The sequence below is a fragment of the Phaseolus vulgaris genome, chromosome 1 (assembly GCF_051622355.1).
Source record: "Phaseolus vulgaris cultivar YP4 chromosome 1, ASM5162235v1, whole genome shotgun sequence".
Taxonomy (NCBI): domain Eukaryota; kingdom Viridiplantae; phylum Streptophyta; class Magnoliopsida; order Fabales; family Fabaceae; genus Phaseolus; species Phaseolus vulgaris.
Window position 1 is genome coordinate 53,364,399 of NC_143498.1, and position 24,709 is coordinate 53,389,107.

Here is a 24,709-nt window from a genome sequence, read left to right on the forward strand (position 1 = left end):
ATAAAATATGAAATGTCCTAATTTCTAGACCCTCAATTTTATAAAATTAACTTAACTTATAAATTGACTTATAAAATATGAAATGTCCTAATTTCTAATATGAGATGTTAACATTTTTCTTTTTAAGAACTTTGAAAGTGATTTAGAAAAGTAAAATTGATAATGTGAAGGACTACACTCTTTTGAACTCTCTTAACTTCATACTGCCTCCTTCATCTCTTCTTCATAAAGATTGAATGTTTCATTTTCATTAAAGCCCCCCTCTTCCATACCTACAAAATAAATTGTTTGATTTTGATTCCCCCAACCACATTATATGTGCATCATATCCAATGAAAAAAAATTATGAACAACAAAACATGAAAAAAAACAAAACTATTGGAATCATAAATATGGAGAAACTAAATGGAAAATATATATATATATATACACAGTCATTAAACATGAAACCACACTGTTAAGCAAAATGAGAAAAATGATTTTAGGAATTAAAGGAGTAGTATTAGTACCTCTAGAGTAAGAAGAGATAATGAAAAAACAGAGAAAGGAGTCTTAAAAGTAAGAAAGAAGAGAAACAGAGGATGAGGCAGAGTCCCCATCAGATATCAGACATCGCTGCCAACATGACATCAGCCTGGACTCGTCCCCACTCTCACCCATCCCCGTCACCGCCAACTCTACTCTCCGACTCTGATTCCGACGCAGACGGCTCCTCCGCATCGGAGATCCACCGCCACTCCGACCTGTCGGACTCCATATTCAAGCCTTACCTCGAATTTTCCGGCCACTCAGGCGCCGACCTTTCGAAGATCCAATCATTCCTGACGTCCTCCTCCGCCGGTGCTCTCTCGTGCCTCATCTGCCTCGAACGCATCAAACCCTCCGACCCCACTTGGTCATGCTCCTCCCTCTGCTATGCCGTCTTCCACCTCATCTGCATCCAGAGCTGGGCCCGCCAGGCCTCGGACCTTGCCGCCGCACGCGCTGCCACTCGCCTCCCTATCTCTCCCGCCACAGCCTCCGACACCGCCCTCTGGAACTGCCCCAAATGCAGATCGGAGTACCCCAAATCTCACATTCCCAAAACGTATCTCTGCTTCTGCGGGAAGGTGGATAATCCTCCCAACGATCCGTGGGTTTTGCCACACTCTTGCGGTGAGGTTTGCGGAAGACCGTTGAAGCACAATTGCGGGCACCATTGTTTGTTACTCTGCCATCCCGGGCCGTGCCCCTCTTGCCCCAAACTCGTTAAAGTTCGATGCTTTTGTGGGTGCATTGAAGATGTTCGACGATGTGGATTCAAGGAATTTTCATGTAATAATCCGTGTTCCAAGGTTTTGGATTGTGGGGTTCACCGTTGCGCTGAGGTTTGCCACCGTGGCGCTTGCCCTCCTTGCCGGACACGTGGCGTGTATGCCTGCCAGTGTGGGAGGGTGAAAGAGGAGAAGGAGTGTTGTGATCGTGTTTTTCAGTGTGATCATCCGTGTGAGAAGAGGCTTGGCTGTGGGAAGCATGTTTGTGAGAGAGGGTGTCATCCTGGTGAGTGTGGTGAGTGTCCCCTTAAGGGGAAGAGAACGTGCCCTTGTGGGAAAAGGGTTTATGAAGGAATTCCTTGTGATGCTTCTGTGCAGCTTTGTGGGGCTACCTGTGATAAGATGTTGCCCTGTGGCTACCACAGGTGCCCAGAGCGGTGCCATCGTGGACAGTGCGTTGAGACTTGTAGGGTTGTTGTGAAGAAGTCCTGTCGATGCGGGAGCCTCAAGAAAGATGTAAGTGATTTCTGTTTTTTTGAATTTGGATGTGTTTTGGTTTATGGTAGGTAAGGTTGATTGAACTCAGAGTAGGTTCCTTGCTATCAAGATTTGGCATGTGAAAGGAAGTGCCAGAGGATGCGTGACTGTGGTCGGCATGCTTGCAAACGGCGCTGCTGTGATGGGGATTGCCCTCCCTGCTCAGAGGTTCGTGCCTGTTTTTGTAGCTGCTTTCTTTGGCAAAGGATTTATGAGTTGTGATGGCGATGACATTGATTATTTTTTTGTTTATGAAAATTGTTAGATATGCGGAAGGAGGCTTCGATGTAAGAACCATAAATGCCCTTCTCCATGCCATAGGTATGTCCTCTGTATGTGTTACCTAGAGCTGAAATACTGCTTTCTTTGTTGTTTGAAAATTAGTTTCTTGATTCCCTAAACTGAAACCATTTATGATATTTGATCTGAGCTGAAATCAGATCAGCCGGTTAATTTTTTAGTCTGAAACCCATGTTGGCTAGGCTACTTTAGGCTGAGATCAGGCCATCCCAACTGCTTTAGGGCTAAATCCTGCTATCTGCCTGCAACAATCAGCTCTTCTAAGTTCTTATCCATATGCTGCTTTTGGCACATGGATGCCAATTCATGTGTCATAAAATGTGATCACAATGGACTAGATAGAGAAGGAACATATTACTATTTTATTTAAAAAGAATAGAGGAACCAAAATGATCTCTTATGCGTAATATATTTACAGAACTATATTTTATTCTCCAACTAAGAACACATCATCATGATACTTAAATTTGTTCTTGCAGAGGTCCTTGTGCTCCTTGCCCAATAATGGTGACAATTTCATGTGCGTGTGGAGAGACACGATTTGAGGTATGAATGCGGACATTTGGATTTATCCATGAGAGTACATCTAATCCTGTTACATGAAATATAACTCTTGAAATGTGTATGTTTATGATTATTGTGAAAAGTCCAGTTTATATTTTGAAAGGCTCTGACTTGCAAACTTTTTTTTTATATTAAAAAAAAAGAAATCAGAACTCATAATTGTCATTAGCAGGTTTGATTTGATTGTGGGGAGGTCTCTTTGGTGTTGAACATTTGATTAACAAAAGATCATCTTTGTTTGTGAAATATAATCATATTGTAATACAGTGGTAATTTATGTGAAGGCAAAGTCATTTAAAATTTTGAACATATTCTGGGAAACAACAAAGGTAAATGCATAATATCAAATATGGGGGTTTATTAGTGTTAATTTATGTACTATATTTTGTAGTAAGTGTGATGTTCCTATTTGTATATTACTTGTTAGACCAGCCTTTTTTAGTGCATTCCATTTAATAAATTGGAAGTTCAGGGATCATGTAAACAATGGGTTACATTTTGCTGCTTCCTTTGGACTTTTGTATTTTAATTTAAGTAAATTGATCTTAATCTTTGCCAGTTGTTTGGGTCAATAAACACACATAAAACACTGGTATTCTTTATTATTTTTTCCTTTGTGTTTGTTTATGGTGGTCTATTTTCTCTTTTCCTTTGGTCAAAATGGCACTGTTATCTTATAGGACATTCTGGAATTCGATCCTATATACTTGGATCTCTTCAAATTTAGTAAAATTTGCCTGAATTATCTTGTGCTGAGTATTGGATTTTCTACCAGGTTCCTTGTGGTATCGAAATGGACCAAAAGCCTCCTAGATGTCCCAAACCATGTCCTATCACTCCTTTATGTCGGCATGCATCAAATTGCAAGGTACCATTTGATTTGACTAGTTTTTACTCTGGCATTTACATTTTCAATCAGAGATATACTGAATTTATAGTTGGCTGAAGCTATGGTAGAAAATAAATAATTTAGAAAAAAAAATTATGGCTCGTTTTTCTATTATTGGTAATGTGATGTATTTAATAGGATGTCTATCCCCATTCTACTGTGGTATTTTTTTATCAAACCTTTTAAAGATTTGAAATCAAATAATTTTAATTCCCCATTAGGTTTTGGGATTTGATCCCTGGTCCCCTGATACATGGTTATGCTCTCGATATAATAAACAAATAATTTTTTTGTACAACTGTCAAATAATTGGAATATAAGGGAAAGTGGGAAGATAGTAAAATTTGGCTCTCCATGAGGTCTAAAATTTAAAGTAGTGTTTACTGTCAAAGATCAAATGTGGATTTGACTTTTAAAATTTTATGTCAAAAAACTTATTTCATTAGAATCATCATGAGTGTCTAATTCTCCTCGTTGTGGCTGATTTCAAATATTCAGACGAGACCCTTAGTATTTGAGCAGAAGCTAATCATATGAAGTATAAATTTATGAAGCACTAATTTAATTGTTTTAACTTGAAATATTATCATTTTACAGTATGATCATTTTCTACCAAGACATGTTTATTATATTGTAGAATATTTTGAATGAGTTTGGAGCAGGTTTGGGTCATACAGCCCTTTCTTTCGTTTGGTTTGAGTATAACCATTTATATGATTTGGTACCTGTTTGCTATCCCTATTTTGTAAAAGTGCAATAGTAAGTCTTTACAACAAAATATACTTTCTTGAGGATTATCTTGTTCTTGGGTTGCTTCACAAATTCCATAATCAAAATAGAGCTTCCTGTTTTATTTGTAACTGTTTCTGGTGTTGAAAATATCCATTAAATAATGAAGTTAACTTCCTTCAATGCTTGGTACAATTAAATTTGAAAATGGATGATTACATTTCATTATGCAATTATTTATTTATAAAATAAATATTCATAGTATATATTGACGAGTTTCTATTGCTGTTTTTCTCTAAATCTGAATGATTAGAAAACTATCCATAGATATCATTATTATAGTTATATCTTTAATTTTTCGAAAGGAAGTGTATGCTTAATTTTTGTCGGTTCATCTTTTTTCTTTCCATGTTGTTAACAAAATATGTTTTTGTCTAGCCACATAAATGCCATTATGGAGCTTGCCATCCTTGTCGGCTACCTTGTGCCAAAGAGTACCAATGTGGTCATACATGCAAATTAAGGTTTGATAAAAGTTCTCTTTATCTATGATAAAATTAATGCCTGCATGTTAGGACTTAAGATATTTTGAGCATTTAGCAAGAATGGGAAGTCCTAAAACAAAGATTCACTCGTCTCTCTACTCAAGTTCTTAACTCTGGACAAAGTAATGCATGTGGTTCATCATAGTCTAGTATCACACGAGTTAACAACCAGTCCATACATTTAACTTTTAGGTAATAATATCTTTCCTCAACTCTTGTCTTTGTGAAGGTGTCATGGTGCTAAGCCTCCTCCTAATCAAGAGTTTACTCTGAAACCAAAGAAAAAGAAGATTATACAACAAAGTGAAGGTGTTCCTGGCACTCCATGCCCTCCTTGCCCAGAACTTGAGTGGAGATCATGTGTTGGGAAACACATTGGAGCTGACAGAATGGTTAGTTTTGCTTATCTTCAAAGCTCTATATGAACTTTGACGTGCAAGATTTGATGATTTTGCCCAAAAGCAACTTCTTTTATGTTGCTAATATAGTCATTGTTATCTTTTCATCCTACCATCAGATGGTTTGCTCTGATAAATCACAGTTCTCCTGTGAAAATTTATGTGGTAATCCTCTACCATGTGGCAATCATTATTGTACAAAAACCTGCCATGCCTTGGAGAACCAGTTACGAGAAAGTGAACCATGTGAAGATTGTTATCTTCCTTGTCAACAGGTGTTAGATCTTCCTTAATTCCATTAATTCATTGTATTTTAATATTTATTTTTCACTGGCGGCTTTGTCATTTATAGTATTTGATGTAATCTCTATGTTTTATCACTGCATTTATGCTTAGTCAATGAAGTTTCTCATTTGTCTTCCTGTGTAAAATTAAGAAACTCTTCTGTATAATTTCTAAAATCATAACTGATAATTTGTTGCTTGATGTGTTAACTGCATTGATCAGGAACGAGAGCCTGCATGTCCGCATAGTTGCCCTCGGCGATGCCATCCTGGAGACTGTCCTCCATGCAAGGTACTCATTAAGCGGTCATGTCACTGTGGTGCAATGGTTCATGTGTTTGAGTGTCTATATTACAATAGCTTGTCCGCAAAGGGTCAAGAGACTGTCCGTTCATGTGGTGGGCCATGTCACAGGTAATTGAAGACTAGAATTTTTTTTTAAATCTTGTTTTAGTCCTTGAAACCAACTTTAAGTTCTAAATCTCTGTTAGACTTTGGTTCCTTCCTCTTTCTTCCTTGTTTCTTGTTCTGTTAATTGTTAGTAAAGCTAGATGACAGCCCTATTGTTCGCATGGTTGCAGAAAGTTGCCAAATTGTACGCATCTATGCCCAGAGACATGTCATCCTGGTCAATGCACAAATGCTGAGAAATGCTGTAAAAAGGTATTACAGAACTCAATAGTTATAACACAATTAGCTCAAGTGATGTTTTTGTACTACTGTTCTTTCTACTGCATTCGGAGAAAATGAATACACCTATTATTGATTAAATTTGAATTCTAAAATATGAAATCATTCTTCACAGGTCACAGTTCGATGCAAATGCCAAACACTGAAAAAGGAGTGGGTTTGTCAAGATGTTCAAGCAGCATATCATCATATGGGTTGCCATCCAAAGGATACACCAAAAAATCAATTTGGAATTGGACTAATTCCTTGCAATTCTGATTGTAAGAGTAAAGTGCAGGTTGTTGAGTCAGAACTACAATTACGTAAATCTAGGGTTACTGAGGTAATCATGTTTCTGTCAGAAATTTCCACATATACTCTATAACCTTTTCTCTACTTTATTTATAAGGTTTGGTCACACATAAAAAAATCTTGCTTTTATACAGGCATCTTTGTGTGTGCGTGTTATTTATTATGGTATTAATAAATTTCAGAACCAACTTAGAGTTATATACCAAATTACAAATACACTTATAGATACTGATGTCTGGCAAAATATTGTGTGTATTTTTGGATGCTTACTCCTTGAAGAGAGGGAAGAAAAGAAAAGGATAGGAAAGAGTGAAATTCTTCGTGTTTTTCTACCATATACAAGTTTATTTTGTTGAAACAAATTTTTTCAATACCTATAAATATTATAAGATCTTATACAATGCATAAAAACTCTCTACTCTAATTTATAAATTATGTTGTTTTTTTTCGTTTTCATTAAATTGAGGAGTCATGCTTTTATTGAGATGTGCCGTGATAGTGTCTAATACTTTAGTACTTATTGAAGGTACAAGAACAAGATACAGAAAAATCTGCTCGAAAGCGAAGAAAAAGGAGGGAACGGGTTCTTGAATCCAAGGAAACATCAAAACTACAGGTAATGTTACTTTTCTTAGTAATAGAGCTATATTTAAGTTCCAATTGTCTTTTTCTTCGCTGACCACTTAAGAATGTAATCATTGAACAGAAAATAATTTCCGGAGCAAAGCGGCTTCTTCTTTTTGTCTTTATTTTGATCATACTTGTTGCTGCTACATATTATGGGTACAAGGGACTTTTGTGGCTCTCTGATTGGATGAATGAAGTGGATGAACGAAGACAAAGATATTCTGGAATCAAATGATTATCAGTTTGATTGCCCCCTTTTTGTTAGTCTGATTACATTATTTGTATGCTTCCATGCATTCTTTAATCCTATACTAGGAAGAATAGACATTTAGACATCCTGAGTGTTTCCAAAGTCCAAAAGTTTAGGAAATTATGGTCGAATAAATTTTTTACTGAATAGTACTTTTTTTGGTCTGGATAAATTGTCAAGAATTTTGTAGTTATGGTAACTGCAGAAAATTGATTTTGGAGCCACTAAAGCATCTTTGGGTTGGACCTTTCGGTACCCTTATTGTAACTGGAAAAAATCTGACATCTACATTCGAATAATAATAGAAAGTATCATTTCATTTGCCAATTAGAACACTGAAACTATATATCTATGGAAATATGTATGTTGAAAGCTTTCATTTTCTGCATTATCCCCAGCTACAGGCAAGTTGAAAAGTGAAACACACCAAACTAGCTTTCATTTTCTGCATTATCCCCAGCCACAGGCAAGTTGAAAAGTGAAAAACACCAAACTAGCTTCAAACGTAGTTAACAAACCATTCAACAAAGGCAGGAAGACACAACTCTCTTGAATCATACGATAAGCAAAGATATAAAGGACAAAAATGGGTATTCACTAAAATAGTCCCTGGTCCTTTCAAAGATGTTCACATATTGATGGGGATTTTAATCAAAGACTAAAACATATGGGGATTTAAATAATATACCATTGGAAATTTATTATTACATTAATATAAAACAAAATTAGTATAAAGTTTTGTAAATATCTATCATAATATGATGCAATATATTATAATATGATGCAATATATTTTAAAAATGTATTATTAAGTCAATAGTCAAATCAATATATTATAATTTAGGATTTATTTATAGAAAATTTTTTCATTGGTATAATAGGTTTTCATCTAGTCTTTTTCATCTAGTCTGTTCTAAGAATTTTTTATTAATAGGTATAGTCTACATATGTATCGTTTTTGTTAACATATGAGTTTTAGTCTAGTCTTTATATTTTTATTTTTTTTAATAATACTTCTTTTATGTGATGACAAATGATTGTTGTTACTTGAGTTGTCAGCCTAGTTGAGATGTCAAGTAGCATAGTGATGTCTAACATGAAAGTTTTTTATAAAAAAAAAATTAAAAAAAAAAGTTAATATATTATAATATTATGATCTTTATAAAAAAAAAGTCAATATATTATAATATTATGGTCTTTATGTACAATCATAATATTTTGTGTACTAAAATCAATAATAATATGATCCAATAGTCAAGGGAAGCTTCTCTATCATTGCACCTTCTCATCTGAACTAATACAATACGTGTTGGGTTGAGTCTCTCTATGTATATGTATGTGTCCACGCCTCTGCCAAAGCGCACACAGACACACTCAGTTTCTGTTGCAAATCAAATGAAATGGACAGTGAAAGCGTTGAGAGCATTGAGATGTGGAATTATGGTTCATTTGATGCATTCAGTTTTAGTTTGGCAGTGGACAATGAGATTAGGAGTGGGACTTCGTCAAATTTGGGAGCATCTTCCCCTCTCCATAGTTTTGCTTCGCTTCTGGACATTGCCATAAGGAGTAGAACTTCTTCAAACTGGGAAACATCTTCTGCCAATTCTTATGCTTTTGGATTGGACAATGCAATAAGGAGTAGGACTTCGTCAAACTTGGAAACATCTTCTGCCTATTCTTTTGCTTTTGGAGTGGACACTGCAATAAGGAGTAGGACTTCGTCAAACTGGGAAACATCTTCTACCCATTCTTTTGCTTTTGAAGAGGACAGGACTCCATCAAATTTGGGATCTTTCCGTGTGCCCAGTTTTTCTTCGGGAGTGGACTATGTGATTAGGAGTAGTAGCGGAGGAACAGATTCAGAAACCTCCCCTGTTCATAGTTTTGCTTTTGCTGCAGGAGCATCACAAATGGCGGCGAATGTCACAGGACACGTTGCTAAAGGCTTACAGTTATTCAGCCGGGAAGAGCTTGTAGCAGCCACCAACAATTTTTCACTTCACAACAAGATTGGAGTTGGAAGCTTTGGCGTCGTGTACGGAGGCTTACTTGTTGATGGTAGGGAGGTAGCCATCAAAAGGAACGAAACCAGTCCCAAGATGAAGGAGTTTCAAGAGATTGTGTTTGGGTATTTAGTGACCTTCTTGGGTCGTCTACACCACGAGCAGCTGGTGGGGCTAGTTGGGTTCTGTGAAGAAGAAGATGAGAAACTCTTGGTGTATGAGTACATGAAAAATGGGTCGTTGTATGATCATTTGCATCACAAGGGTAGCGTTGAGTTGAATTCGTGGAAAATGAGGATCAAGATTGCTTTGGATGCTTCCCGAGGAATAAAATATCTTCATTACTATGCAGGTACAAATATTTACAGGGATATAAAGTCTTCTAACATTCTTCTTGATGATACTTGGACGGCAAGAGTATCTGATTTTGGTTTGTCGTCACTGATGAAGGCAGTAGGAACCATCATTGATCCTGAGTACTACGGTCAATATGTGATGACAGCAAAAAGTGAAGTGTATGCGTTTGGAGTTGTGCTGCTTGAGCTTTTAACGGGAAAGAGACATATATTGTGTGGTGAAGATGGAGGCACCCCATTAAGTGTGGTGGAATTTGCAGTGCCTCCAATTTTGGATGGAGATTTGGCCAAAATTTTGGATCCAAGGGTTGGAGCACCCCATGTGAATGAAGCAAAGGCAGTGGAGTTAATGGCTTTTACAGCTATCCACTGTGTGAATTTGGAAGGGAAAGATAGACCTTCACTTGCTGAAATTGTGGTCAATTTGAAGAGGGCTTTGGCTATTATTTGTGACAGTAGTACCCATGATAGCATTTCCAACCATACTATCTTCGATGTTTCAGAATGATAGTTCAGCCATAGGAAAAAAGAGGTGAAAAATGTTGAAACTTCTACTGTTTCTTTTCTGATGTATATAATAATATGGTAAACTCTTGGCCTGTATAGATAGAAAAACTATGTAGCATTACGTTGTATAGGAAAGTGTTCAATTTGCAAATTTACCAACTGTGCAGAAAAATATTCGTTTACAATTCTGTCAAATTTTGGGATGCTGGTGTGAGCATTGTAGTTGTTTTCGTTGCCTTTATATTAGTTCACCTTATTCAGGATTATGTTTTTACAATAGAAGAGATAGAATATCCCTATCAAGTTTTTTTTTTTTTTTTTTTTCTTTCACTATCCGTCCGTCAAGTCTAAAAAAAGTAGAATACCTGTAAAGACACTAATGCTCAAATCATATTAGGTATTGGTGTTTATTTAGGTTTAGAACTAGAACATTAGTAATAGTTACAATGAGGGTTCTCCTCTTTTTATAGTTTTTTATTGAGTCTTCCTTCTTAATGACGTTAGCTCAGACCCAACAAACTTTTAATGATGTTTTACAATCTCTAATTTAGATTAATCAACAAGATTTTTACTTCATGACCCGACAATATGAAAATGTCACACGGTTTTGTTGGTCATTCAGTCCACTAATTTCATATAGGAGATATTAATTAATGATTAACTATTAGGCATTGTTGATCGTTATGTAAAAATAATTGTACAACATAGAGTTGGAGAAGGTATTTTGACGAAATTCCACTAAATTGGTTTTGGTAAGGAAGCTTCTATGGATTACAATGTGAACCCAGAGCTTCTAAGTCAACAAAATTTGATTTTCAGAGCATGAAAGCATTGTAACTAACATTTCACCATTCTAACCATCTGTCCCACCACTCAACTTTTCGTTTCTTTGTGCGTCTTTGAAAATTTAGAGACTACTATTACTCAACTTCAAGGATAATATTATAGGATAATTCAAATGCTTTATTATAAAATAAAGTCTTTTATGAATAATTTTTGTACCTTTACCTCTAAATTACATCTACTTTTTTAGTGTATTCTGCACTTGGTTTCAAAACAAAATGTTTTTCTATGATTTTTTTCTTATATATATACCTTGTGAATGATTTCCTAATATACGTCATAGCATTAAGATAAAAATGTTGCAAATTTCATAAAACCAAATAAAGAAAAGTATCATTACTTAGTTTTTGAGCATTTAGATTTGTCTTAATATAACAACAACAACATAATGATAAAAGTAATCTTAAAATAAATATGCTTCAGATTAATGATTTAACACACATATATATATATGGATAGAAAAAGTTTAGTTGAGAGATCATTAATAATGAATTATTACAGTCGTAATTTCAGTACCTAAAATACAGTTGGATTGGGGATGACCATAACAAATAATTGAAATCTTATGCTTAGTATTCTACATCATCATTTTTGCTTTTCTGCAACCTGCCCAGAGAAGTAAGTGAAGAAAACATTAAGGATATGAGTGACAGGTGTCATAATCAATATTAGGGGTACATGAACACATCTTTGGTAGAGCAGTTTATTCATCAAAATAATAGGAAACACATCCAGAATTAGCCCTTGACAGATTCTCAAGCTTAGTTAATTACTCTTAATAAACACTTATTATCCTTTTTATTTATCAGAGTCCAATGATTAAGGTTTTTTTAGGATTAATAGAATTTCATTGCAATAAATGACAACAACTAAGAAAATTAAATTAGAAACTGATTGTAAATAATGTTTTTTTAGTGATGATAAATGATATGCAGAAACATGAACAATTGTAAAAAATTTTAAAACTATGACAGTGAATCTAACTGATATTAGACTAATATTTAGGGTCTCTTTGGATTCGGGAAAGGATTTGTGAGGATAGGAGAAAGTGGATTTGTGAAGATCAGAGAGAATGTGTGAGGTTGTTTGGATTGAGAGATGATAAAGTGGATTTGTGAGGATGGTTTATTGAGATTTGTGAGTAATGTGATAGTTAGAAGAGAATTTATAAATTTTTTTAAAGGTATAAAATGTAAGTTTACAAATTTACCCTTTCTATTAAAAATATTTAAATAATGAGTTATGGTATATATATTTTTTTAGGTTTGAAGTACTATCAAATATTTTTTTTAGGTTTCAACTACACAACTCCAACCACTCAAAATATAACCTGAAAAACAAGAGAAAATATAAATATAAATTTTTAAAAATTGAAAAAACCAACAAAAAAAGAATCAAAATAAGAGAATCGATTCTCTATGTAGTTCAAATACAAGGAGAATCGATTCTCTTCAAATTGAAGAAGAATAGATTCTCAATAGCACCAAAGAAAGCAAAATCGATTTTGGGTGTTTTATAAAGGTATGAGAATCGATTCTCTCATGAGTACAAAGTGCCCAAAATCGATTTTCCTATATGGAAAATCGATTTTCGTTCTCTACACATTGCATGCAAAATTGATTTTACCTTTTTCAAAATTCTTTGATTCCTTGCACAGTGCCCAATTTGAGAAAATTGTGATGCTTGCAAGGGTATCAGAGTAAAAACGTATGCTCCTACGTATAATCATCTCAAATCCGCGCATTTGTGTGAAGATGTCAATTTGCTAGCTACCCGTTCCTCCATCCGCACAGGCATCTCCAAAACAGTGGAAACAAACAAGGTGACTCACTCCTCACTTCAACCTCATCCGCAAAAGCAAACAGGACATTAGTTTTTAAAATAAAGTTGGATCAACACAGTCTAAAAATTTGTGTAACAAGAAGACAATTTTAAACAGAACTTTTAAAAAGTAAAAATGTTTACAAATTCTAGAAAACTTTATTACTCAAATCAAAATTAAATAAAATGCATAAGAGACTCCTATTTATAAATAGGATAAAAATGATGCACAAAATAGTAAATTATTTTAATTTTAAAAAAAAAATATGATATCCGAGGACAATTCACAAGGTATCTTTCTTGTACCCCTCACTACTGGGTAATCAAGAACAATTAATTTAATGTCATTCCTTGCTTGCCCCAAACGTGTGCCCTACGACAACAGCGTAGTCAGCACCTTAAAGAGAGAAAGTGTCTGCAGGTTCAACTTCTAAGAATAAGAACGCAACTTCACTGTATTTTCAAACAAAATGGAATATACATACTTTTTTACTTCACATATATAACAATGCTGAAATAGTTAATTACTTAATTGGTTCTTGATTGAATCCTAAAACCACACTAGTATAAACTAATAACTAGTGAAAAGCTAGGACGGCACCCCAACTTTCCACGGAAAAGAAAATTGTAAAAAATATTAGTATAGAGGCTTGATCTGTGATGGGATCTGCATATACATTGTGTGAAATTAAATTACCATAAAATAGTGCAAATAGTACTGTTATAGATAAGAGTGTAAGTGACCTCAAATTCAAAACCAACAACAAGATCAGAAGGAGAAGGAGACAGACTTTAATATATATTGGAGAATACTTAGAAAAGACAGATTATACACTAAACTAAAAACACACTTGTTCTTAATTATTATCTTGAATGAATGTTCTGAGGAGGTATGAGATCGTCTATAGATTATTTTTCTGCTAGGATGGCCTACTATCGCAAAGAGCTAAAGCAGTCTCCAAATTGGCCACTACCTGAGTCATAGTTGGCCTATCTTTCCTTTTCGAATTTACACAACTAACCGCTGTATGGGCCACTATTTCCAGTGCCTCTGCTTCTTCATTAACATGGGGTGCTCCAACCCTTGGATCCAAAATTTTCACCATTTTCCAACCCAAAATAACACGCCCTGCGATCTTCACCATACTTGTCTCTCTATTTATCCCAAACTTTAACGTGGTCTTCTTTCCTGTTAAAAGTTCAAGCAGCACAACTCCAAGCCCGTACACATCACTCTTTGCTGTCAACACACGTGTATCGGAGTAAACATGCTCAGCTTCTGGACTCATGAAACACGACGATTCAAAACCAGATACTCTTGCTGTCCAAGTTGCATCAAGAAGAATGTTGGAGGAGTTGATGTCTCTGTGAATAATGGATGGAACTACATGTTTATGAAGATATTCTATTCCCCGGGAAGCATCCAAAGCAACCTTGATCCTCATTCTCCAAGAATTCAACGCACTGCTCTCCCTGTCCACGTTGTTTTTGTCATGCAGATAATCATATAACGCCCGATTCTTCGTGTACTCGTACACCAACAACCTTTTATCTTTATCTTTACAGAACCCTACTAGGCCAACCAAGTGCTTATGGTGTAGACGGAGCAAAAGGGTCCATAAATAGCCAAATCTCTCTTGAAACTCCTTCATCTTGGAACTGATTTCAGCCCTTTTGACAGCCACCTGACGACCATCAAAGAGCTTGCCTCTGTGCACAACACTAATGCTTCCAGCACAAAAAATCTTGTTGTGAATTGAGAAATTGTTGGTGGCTGCTTTAAGCTCAGCCAGGGTGAATAATCGTGCAGCAACAGTTCTTTTGTCCCACGCAGAAGCAAAAGCAAAATAATGGGTTGGGAATGCTTCCAAATCCGCTTCAGAAGCAGTGCTACTCCTTATGGCACCGTCCACTACCGAAGCAAAACTGTGGACACGAGATTCTCCCAAATTTGACGCACTCTCACTCGCTATGGCACTGTCCACTGCCCAACTGAAACTCCTTGCATCAACTGCGTTATTAGCCATCTCAATTCTGCTAAATTTCACTCTGCATCAGCTAAATGAATGAATCTATGTTAAAGAACACTTATATACACAGTTGCAGGGATCTAACGCGTACTAGTTGAGAAGCTGCAAGGAAAAAGAGAAACTCAACCTCACTCATTGACGCGTACCGTATACAGTGAAACATTCAATTCATACTTCAAAGATACCCATAAAATCCTTCTGCAAGATCAAATATTACATGAGGGACCATTCTTATCGCTACGTAGCACACAACCCAAAACTTAACTATATTTTTTAATTCCATCATTTTATTCAATCTCACAAAAATGAGATTTATACTCTATAAACTATGTAAAAATCTCCAATTTGACTAGTACCGCCGCCGGAAATAAGCAAAAGCCCTCTCCAAATTGAACACAACCTGAGCACTGGTTGGTCTAACCTTTCCTTCCACATTTACACAATTGATGGCAGTACGGGCCACTAACTTCAGTGCCTTGGCTTCATTGAGACGGGGTTCTCCAACCCTTTTATCCAAATTTTTCACAAAATCTCCACCCAAAATACTAACCTCTGCAGAGGGTACATGTAATATGGTGCCTCCATTTTTTCCTGTTAAAAGTTCAAGCAGTACAACTCCAAATCCATACACATCACTCTTTGTTGTCAACACATTCAGATCAATGTACTCAGGATCAATGTATCCAAACGTTCCTGCTGCCTTCCCAATGTTAGATACCTTTGCTGTCCAAGTAGCATCAAGAAGAATGTTGGAAGGGTTGATATCTCCATGAACAGGAGATGGAACTCCAAACTTATGCAGATAATATATTCCTCGGGAAGCATCCAAAGCAATTTTTATCCTCATTTCCCACGAATTCAACACACTGCTACCCTTCTCATGTAAATGATCATACAATGACCCATTCTTCATGCCCTCATACACCAACACCCTTTCATTTTTCTCCTCACACAACCCAACCAGCCCAACCAAGTTCTTGGGACGTAAACCGGGCAAAATCTTCAAACTAGACGTTCTCCTCCACCAGAAGGCCTCTTCCACCGTTCTACTGCTCCACCTTTCTACTCTTTCTATTGTAACCTCACTACCATCAACGAGTTTTCCCCTGTACACAACACTAGAGCTTCCAGCGCGAATCTTGTTGTCAACTGAGAAATTGTTGGTGGCTGCTGCAAGCTCAAGTAAGGTGAATACTTGAAAACCATGCACAGGGGAATGGGATGTTCCCAAATCTCCACCAATGCTACTCATAGCATTCTCCACTCTCGAAGCAAAACCCTGCATGGGTGATACTCCCAAATCCGCTTCAGAAGCAGTGCTACTCCTTATGGCACCGTTCACTACCGAAGCAAAACTGTGGACACGAGATTCTCCCAAATCCGCTTCAGAAGCAGTGCTACTCCTTATGGCACCGTCCACTACCGAAGCAAAACTGTGGACACGAGATTCTCCCAAATTTGACGCACTCTCACTCGCTATGGCACTGTCCACTGCCCAACTGAAACTCCTTGCATCAACTGCGTTATTAGCCATCTCAATTCTGCTAAATTTCACTCTGCATCAGCTAAATGAATGAATCTATGTTAAAGAACACTTATATACACAGTTGCAGGGATCTAACGCGTACTAGTTGAGAAGCTGCAAGGAAAAAGAGAAACTCAACCTCACTCATTGACGCGTACCGTATACAGTGAAACATTCAATTCATACTTCAAAGATACCCATAAAATCCTTCTGCAAGATCAAATATTACATGAGGGACCATTCTTATCGCTACGTAGCACACAACCCAAAACTTAACTATATTTTTTAATTCCATCATTTTATTCAATCTCACAAAAATGAGATTTATACTCTATAAACTATGTAAAAATCTCCAATTTGACTAGTACCGCCGGAAATAAGCAAAAGCCCTCTCCAAATTGAGCACAACCTGAGCACTGGTTGGTCTAACCTTTCCTTCCACATTTACACAATTGATGGCAGTATGGGCCACTAACTTCAGTGCCTTGGCTTCATTGAGACGGGGTTCTCCAACCCTTTTATCCAAATTTTTCACAAAATCTCCACCCAAAATACTAACCTCTGCAGAGGGTACATGTAATATGGTGCCTCCATTTTTTCCTGTTAAAAGTTCAAGCAGTACAACTCCAAATCCATACACATCACTCTTTGTTGTCAACACATTCAGATCAATGTACTCAGGATCAATGTATCCAAACGTTCCTGCTGCCTTCCCAATGTTAGATACCTTTGCTGTCCAAGTAGCATCAAGAAGAATGTTGGAAGGGTTGATATCTCCATGAACAGGAGATGGAACTCCAAACTTATGCAGATATTCTATTCCTCGGGAAGCATCCAAAGCAATTTTTATCCTCATTTTCCACGAATTCAACACACTGCTACCCTTCTCATGTAAATGATCATACAATGACCCATTCTTCATGCCCTCATACACCAACACCCTTTCATTTTTCTCCTCACACAACCCAACCAGCCCAACCAAGTTCTTGGGACGTAAACCGGGCAAAATCTTCAAACTAGACGTTCTCCTCCACCAGAAGGCCTCTTCCACCGTTCTACTGCTCCACCTTTCTACTCTTTCTATTGTAACCTCACTACCATCAACGAGTTTTCCCCTGTACACAACACTAGAGCTTCCAGCGCGAATCTTGTTGTCAACTGAGAAATTGTTGGTGGCTGCTGCAAGCTCAAGTAAGGTGAATACTTGAAAACCATGCACAGGGGAATGGGATGTTCCCAAATCTCCACCAATGCTACTCATAGCATTCTCCACTCTCGAAGCAAAACCCTGCATGGGTGATACTCCCAAATCTCCTCCAATACTTATCATTGCATTCTCCACTGCCGAAGCAAAACCATGCACGGGTAATGCTCTCAAATCTCCTCCAACACTTCTCATCATATTCTCCACTATAGAAGCAAAACCACGAACAGGTACTGCTCCCAAATCTCCTCCAATACTACTCCACGCATTCTCCACTGCGAAAGAAAAATCACGCAAAGGAAATGCCCCCAAATCTCCTCCAATACTTCTAATAGCATATTCCACTATCGAAGCAAAACTATGGACAAGGGATGCTCCTGAATTCGCCATATATGCTTGAAAGTTCAATCTTTTTGTTTTCCCACTTGCCTCAACTGTGAAACTATGTGTGTAGCGAATCCAAATGTTTTGCTTTGTGAATCTACTGCATGCTCGCTTTGGACACACATATATATACAGTTGCTACAAATTTTTAGAAGAAAGTACTAAGAAAAGAAACAACAGTGCATGTGTATGCATGATTTCCCCGAAAACAAATGAGTGAAAAGTCCAAGACAGGTACAAAATTATCTTAAAAATACCGACTTTGAAAATAGGCGGTGGATGATTTGACTATAAAAAGAGCACTGCCATTGCATTTGTAACTGAAGAAAAGCAATACATTCTCGTTTTTCTGCCAAAGTGCTTCAGAGCCATTCCCATTAATCATAACTTTTAGAATTTTTATATACATTACAACCCCCCGAATACTATAATTTCAATATTTTTTCCTAATCATTTTAATATTTTTTCATATTGTTTAATTATAAATTTATTTTTTATTATATATATTTATATTTAACACACGTGTAATTTATTTTTAAGCATAGTAACAATGGAAACAAAGAGAGTGCAAAGCTCCATCGTTTTTTCTCCTATTTTTCTGAAACACTCACTTTAAGAAGGTGCGAGGCAAGAGAAGGGTAACCTTCCACCACTTTCTTCTTCATAAGTCACTTCAAACTAAAGCTAACATATTATTGCCATCAAAAATTATATTTGAGAATTTAACTAAAACTTAAAAAAAAACATTAATATTATATATAGTTTAGCTACATTAACAAGTTAAAAAGATTACAAAGGTATATAGTTGTAATTCAAATATTTTTATTTTAATTGGTATAGTTCAACTTTATTACATTTCACACTTTATATATAGTTATATATGTATACTATAAACAAAATTAATAAATATCAATTAATTTAAAGATAAAAATTAATTATTCATTATATTAATTAAGTTAAATAAATTTTATAAATTAAAAAGTTATTATTATCTAAATTAATTTATATTATTAATAAAAAAAATTAAATCGATATTTGTCATAAACTATTAAAGTAGGTTTAGTTACTATCTATTTAGATTCTAATTAAGCCTACTTTAAATACTAATATCTTGATTTATAATGTAGTATATAACTTAGTTAATATAATAATTAATAATATTTTATTTTTAAATTTTGATTGATAATATAATATATAACTCAATTAATATAATAATTTGTAGTTTTTATCCTTAAATTAGTTGATATTTAATAATTTTTAATGTAATTTTTTTATCAAATTGATTATAAGATCTTACATAAATAAAATAATAACAATAATAATAATATTTAGTTTTTTAGTGTGGCGGCAACTAAATTGGTGTGGTGCGGGAAGAAAAAAAGTATTTTTTTTAGTGTTTTTGTAGAATGGAAGTGTAGTTAGTAATGGTGGGGCAAGAAAAAAAGCCTCTTGGTTGCTGGGAAACATCCCCTACCCCTCGTAAATTAATTAACATGAATATTTTCTCAACAAATATATTCTCATATTTTAAATTGGAACACACAATTTACATATGTGAGCCACGTTCTTCTCCTTTTACATATTAAAAATTATAAATATTTCATTTACTACTTTGTTTAGAGGTACATTTCACACACTTTCATAATTAAAAAAATATCTCAATCATCTAATAAATATCCTCTTTTTATATTTGATTTAATCTCTTTCGGTATACCATCTTTTATATCCCTCTCTAAATTAAATTTCAACTTTTAAAAAAAATATCAATAGTTAAAATTAATTCATTAATAATATAGTTTAAATTATTCACATAGAGACGCAGACAGAAAGACACACACAACGAGTTATATTTTGAATTATATTTATTTATAATAATTTTAATAATATAAAAATATTTAACCATGCACCTAATAATAGTAGATAAAATTTGTGAATTCTCATGGGACCATGTGGAGCATAGGGTCGGTTCGGATCCTGGTTGAGTGGAGTGGGTCTAGGTCTAGGTCAAGTGGGTTTGGGCTCGTGTCTTGTTGAGTCGAGTGGACCTGGGCCTGTGACGAGCCGATCCGAGTCCATTTTGAGTCAAGTCGAGTTGATTTGGATCCATGTCAAGTCGGGTGGGTCTAAGCCAATATTGAGCCGAATGGGGCCAAGTCCAGGTTGAGTTAACACCGAGTCCACGTCAGGTTGAGTCGGCTCAAGCCATGTTGAGCCAAGTGGGTTCGAGCCGAGTCAGCACAGGCCCAGATTGAGTCGAGTCAGTTCAGGCTTAGATTGAGTCGAGTCAGTTCAGGTCCAAGTCTAGTTGAGTTGGTCTGGATCTAAGTAGAGTCGGTTTAGCACAGATTGAGCCAAGTCAGCCCGTATCCAAATCAAAATAAATTTAATCTAATTGACAAAAAATGAATTTAACCTATATTTAATCTACTTTAAATGAATTTTGAAAGATTTTAAATAAATTTAATCTAGTTAAAATAATATGAATTTCAAAACCAAATGGATTTGAATTTATCCCTACGTTTCATAATATATAATACATGTTGGAGAATTAAGTGTTATTATAAAAATAGAATGTGAACATGTTTAAGAATGGGTTATAATTGTTTTAGGAAGTTGAGAAGTGGTGAATATATAGAGTAGATTAGAAAAGGAGAGAGAGAGTAGTGAATTGAAAGGTGGTGTGGTGGGTGGGTCATTATGTTACAAAATTATTGGCGTGTAATGAAAAGGCAATTAATATGCATTAATGAAGCGGCTGCTTAATTTGGTATTCCATTGGGTTGCGTCAACGTGGAAGTCAACAAACACGTTTCAAAGACAGAGACAAAGCTTACGCTGGGGACCATTGCTTATAATGTCTCTGCAACCTCAACTTCTCAAATCAGACCGCAACTGCATACTTTTCTGCTTCAACTCTCCAACGTTCCCCATTTTCCCACAAATGCTAAACTCTTAGTACCTTCCTAGTGTGAATGCCTAGCTTTGTTCAAAGTATTAGACGCTCACTCTGATACTAGAAGGTGATCGTCTAACCCATAACCCGTAATAATTGATCGTCTAATGTATTGGAACAGTGGTTTTAACAAAAAGTCTCAGAAGTTAAATATATGTATTTTATACAAAGGGTCTATAAGGAAAAAACTTAAGTAACTCCACAGATCACATCACAATTTATATTTCAACAGAATAATGACGCATGATACAGGTTTATCACACTAAATTAGTTCTAGTGTAGATGGTCAATCAGGCTATAGACGCCCCTAGTTAACAGCAAAAGGTTTTCACATACAAAGTGCATCAGACACTTCCCGCCAGACTACCTTAAACAGTTACGTACTAAGTTAAAGTGTCAGATAGACTCTAACTGGTCAATTTTTCTGGTAGGCAATAGGCAAGTTTGTGAGATTCTACAATCTACAAATTAGAGCATAATATACTCTAAATCTTTACAGGCACGGAATACCCATATTGGAAAGAATCAATAAAGATATGAAATTGAGAAAGAATGAATAAGAATTCACAAAATTTTCAATATTTTGTCCCCTTTCCCGGGGCTGAACTTTATCATTCTGAAACAACAGAGATAGAGCCACTGGAAATGCTATCATGGCTACTCTCACAAATACCCAAAGCCCTCTCCAAATTGACCACAATGTCAGCCATGGTTGGTCTATCTTTCCCTTCCAAATTCACACAATAGATAGCTGTATAGGCCACTAATTCCACAGCCTCTGCCTCTTTTTCATCGGGTGTTCCAACCCTTGGATCCAAAATTTTCACCATTTCTCCAGCCAAAATACGAGGCACTGCAAAGTCCACCAGACTCAGTGGGGTGCCTCCATCTTCACCATACTTGAATATAGCTCTCTTTCCTGTTAAAAGTTCGAGTAGTACAACTCCAAGCCCATACACATCACTCTTTGCAGTCAATACATTTAAACCGTAGTACTCAGGATCAATGTATCCAACGGTTCCTACTGCCTTCATTGGTCGGTAATCACGGTCAGGTTCTGGACTCATCAAAGACAATCCAAAATCTGATACTCTTGCCGTCCAAGTAACATCAATAAGAATGTTAGAAGACTTTATGTCTCTGTGAATAATTGATGGAACTGCATAATTGTGAAGATATTCTATTCCCCGAGCAGCATCCAAAGCAATTTTGATCCTCATTTTCCAATAATTCAACACACTGCTACCCTTCTCCACATTGTTCTTGTCATGCAAATGATCATACAGCGCCCCATTCTTCATGTACTCATACACCAAGAGCCTCTCATCTTTCTCTTCGCAGAACCCAACAAGTCCAACCAAGTGCTTGTGGTGTAGGCGAGACAAGAAGGCCAATTCAGACTCAAATGCACTTTCCTTCTCTTGAAACTTCTTCATCTTGGAACCAGTTTCACCCCTCTTGATAGCCACCTCGCGTCCATCCGCGAGTTTGCCTTTGTACACAACACCAAAGCTTCCAGCTCCAATCTTGTTTTCAAGTAAGAAATTGTTGGTGGCTGCCACAAGCTCAGCCAGGGTGAACTCCTCAGCCCTGTCTGGGTGCTTTGTTGATGAGGTTCCACTCCTCTGGCGCCTCATTATCATTGAAGTCTGACGCATAATCATAGACGATATTGAAGAATTGCTATTATTAGAAGCACCTCCCCCATTTGAACCACTGCTACCTCTTGTGATTGTAGGCTGCACGGAACTGTGGACTTTCTTCTTCCCAAAACAAACTCCACTCCACAAGCAATAAACTATAGTGCATATTCCAGCAAAAGCTCCCACAGAACCGATAATAGCAAATGCCAATAACCCGTTCGTCAAGGTCTTTGATCGTGATGACGAAGGTGGTGGCGGTGGTGGTGGCGGAGGTGACATTGACGGTGGAGGCGGTGACAGTGATGGCGGAGGCGGAGCTGTTGTTTGAAGCTTACAGGTCATTGGTTTACAAATGTTACCAGAGCCGGAGCATAGAGATTGAGAATCAAGATATGAACCACACTCACAAGAAGATTGAACACAAGAACCTGGAAGAACAGTTGAAAAAGGAAGCTCAAACGTCGAACTATTTGACCAGCCGGGACCCCAACACACCACTTTCAAATTGTTTGTTGTCAATCCACAAACAAAATTAGACCCAGAAACAATTACCTCAAAGGAAACTCCTTCAGTAACATTATTCACCGAGAAACTCCCATTGCCACCCCAACACACAACCGAACCATTCAATCCTCTTATAGCACAACCATGTTCAGCTCCAAGCGCCAACCCAGAATACTCAAAAGCCCCACCTTGAGGAAAATCACGTTGCCCAGAATCGTTATTTCCTCCACATACCAAAAACCCAGTGGAGTTCAATCCACAAACATGTGAACCACCTGCGACAAGACTCAACATGGACATGTTCCCAAATACACTCTCAATGCGTTCCGTTAAATCCGAAACGCTGGTGTCTCCCCAGCACCGAACCCGATAACTATTCTTCAAAATTCCGCAAGAGAAGCCAGTCCCAGATGAAATCGAAGCGAATTTATCAGTCGCAGAAGGAAGCTGAAACGTGTCACCGGTTCTCCAGCACTTCACCGCGCCATCGCCCACCTCGGTGGCGCAAAGGTGGGTATCCCCAACGGCTAGATTCTCCAATGGAACAGAACTATCGTTGTAAAGCCTTCTCCTTTCGAAGGAAGAGCTTGTGTTCCAACATAGTAAATCGGAGTTGCTTGACCTTAGACCACAGAAGTAGTTCCTCCCACCCGAAATCGTTGAAAAACTAGCGTTGGGAGTGATGGAGGCAATCTGCCCCTGACGGTAACACTCAATGCGGCGCGTGGACTCGCGTGCCACGACGGCGCACACGGTGGAGGAGGCGTCAGAGATGGTAAGGGTGGCGCCGGAGCCGAGGCCATGGGAAGAGCGTGGTAGAGAAAGTATAAGCAGGGCGGCGACGACAAGACAGAGGGTGACGGAGGAGGAAGTTAGTGTTTTCATTTACAAGAATGGAAAATGATGCAAAGTTGATTTTTCTGCTTCATTTGCAGAGTTTGGTTTGGTTTACACGAAGAATGAAGAAGGAGGAGAAGACGAAGAAAGAAGGTATAATGGTTTGAACTTTGAGGGAGTAGTTGTGGACTCTTCAATCTCCCATTTTGTTAAGACATTTCTTTTCTTCCTGTTCATTTTTCCCTTCAGTCCTGTTTGGCTTTATAATTAATTAAGGCTTTATTAATCTTTTTGTCTCTCTACTTTTTTCTCACTACATTAAAGTTAATATATATATATAAGGTAAAATATATAAATGAATCTTTAAAATATTATAATCTAAAGGTAAAATGGTCTTAAATTGAATTTAGAGTGAAATTGAATCATAAATTATATTTTAATAACGAAATGCTATTAGAAACTTATTTACATTATGTAATGGTAAGAAGTTTTACATTGAAGCTAAATGGAAGTACTCCATAGATTCAAGAATCAAGTTGGTGACCCCAAACTGAATTCATTGTTTGTCGGATTATGATTAAGCCAAACAGGGCTTTTGGGACCAACAGTGAATGAAGGGACCAAAAGGACTTTCGAGGAAAGGAACGTAGTGTCGTCAGTTTTATAGTTTGCGAAATGCAATACCATCAAATTTTTTATTTATTTTAACTTGTATTATTATTTCATATTGTTGGAGATCC

At 36.6% G+C, this 24,709-nt stretch overlaps 5 protein-coding genes and 1 pseudogene across 7 annotated transcripts; 2 read left to right on the plus strand and 4 right to left on the minus strand.

The window, feature by feature from the left end:
- Positions 1–453: 453 nt before the first annotated feature.
- On the plus strand, positions 454–7,684 carry NFXL2 (NF-X1-type zinc finger protein NFXL2). Of its 2 annotated transcripts, none has more exons than XM_068618111.2 (13): positions 454–1,769; positions 1,845–1,958; positions 2,056–2,111; positions 2,570–2,636; positions 3,430–3,522; positions 4,711–4,796; positions 5,047–5,209; positions 5,335–5,490; positions 5,723–5,913; positions 6,081–6,162; positions 6,305–6,511; positions 7,007–7,096; positions 7,187–7,684. In XM_068618111.2, exons 1-13 carry the CDS (start codon positions 582–584, stop codon positions 7,340–7,342), a joined length of 2,649 nt encoding a protein of 882 aa, XP_068474212.1. In that variant the 5' UTR covers positions 454–581; the 3' UTR covers positions 7,343–7,684. The 2 variants fall into 2 exon arrangements, with proteins under 2 accessions (XP_068474212.1, XP_090150614.1); XM_090294488.1 differs by having other exon boundaries at positions 529–1,769; positions 1,861–1,958.
- An 868-nt stretch (positions 7,685–8,552) lies between these two features.
- Positions 8,553–10,421, plus strand: LOC137815078 (putative serine/threonine-protein kinase-like protein CCR3). Its single transcript, XM_068618112.2, has one exon. The coding sequence runs from the start codon at positions 8,757–8,759 to the stop codon at positions 10,224–10,226; it is 1,470 nt and encodes a 489-aa protein (XP_068474213.1). The 5' UTR covers positions 8,553–8,756; the 3' UTR covers positions 10,227–10,421.
- A 3,239-nt stretch (positions 10,422–13,660) lies between these two features.
- Positions 13,661–14,926, minus strand: LOC137816116 (putative serine/threonine-protein kinase-like protein CCR3). The gene has a single exon (XM_068619207.2). It carries the CDS (start codon positions 14,914–14,916, stop codon positions 13,810–13,812), a length of 1,107 nt encoding a protein of 368 aa, XP_068475308.2. The 5' UTR covers positions 14,917–14,926; the 3' UTR covers positions 13,661–13,809.
- A 342-nt stretch (positions 14,927–15,268) lies between these two features.
- LOC150029703 (putative serine/threonine-protein kinase-like protein CCR3 pseudogene) lies at positions 15,269–16,731 on the minus strand (annotated as a pseudogene). The gene has a single exon (XR_016515164.1). The product of XR_016515164.1 is annotated as a putative serine/threonine-protein kinase-like protein CCR3 pseudogene (transcript).
- Positions 16,732–16,805: 74 nt separating this feature from the next.
- LOC137815081 (putative serine/threonine-protein kinase-like protein CCR3) lies at positions 16,806–18,281 on the minus strand. The gene has a single exon (XM_068618117.2). It carries the CDS (start codon positions 18,036–18,038, stop codon positions 16,806–16,808), a length of 1,233 nt encoding a protein of 410 aa, XP_068474218.2. The 5' UTR covers positions 18,039–18,281.
- Positions 18,282–21,527: 3,246 nt separating this feature from the next.
- LOC137815080 (putative serine/threonine-protein kinase-like protein CCR3) lies at positions 21,528–24,212 on the minus strand. The gene has a single exon (XM_068618116.2). The coding sequence runs from the start codon at positions 24,015–24,017 to the stop codon at positions 21,597–21,599; it is 2,421 nt and encodes an 806-aa protein (XP_068474217.2). The 5' UTR covers positions 24,018–24,212; the 3' UTR covers positions 21,528–21,596.
- Between the last annotated feature and the right edge of the window lie 497 nt (positions 24,213–24,709).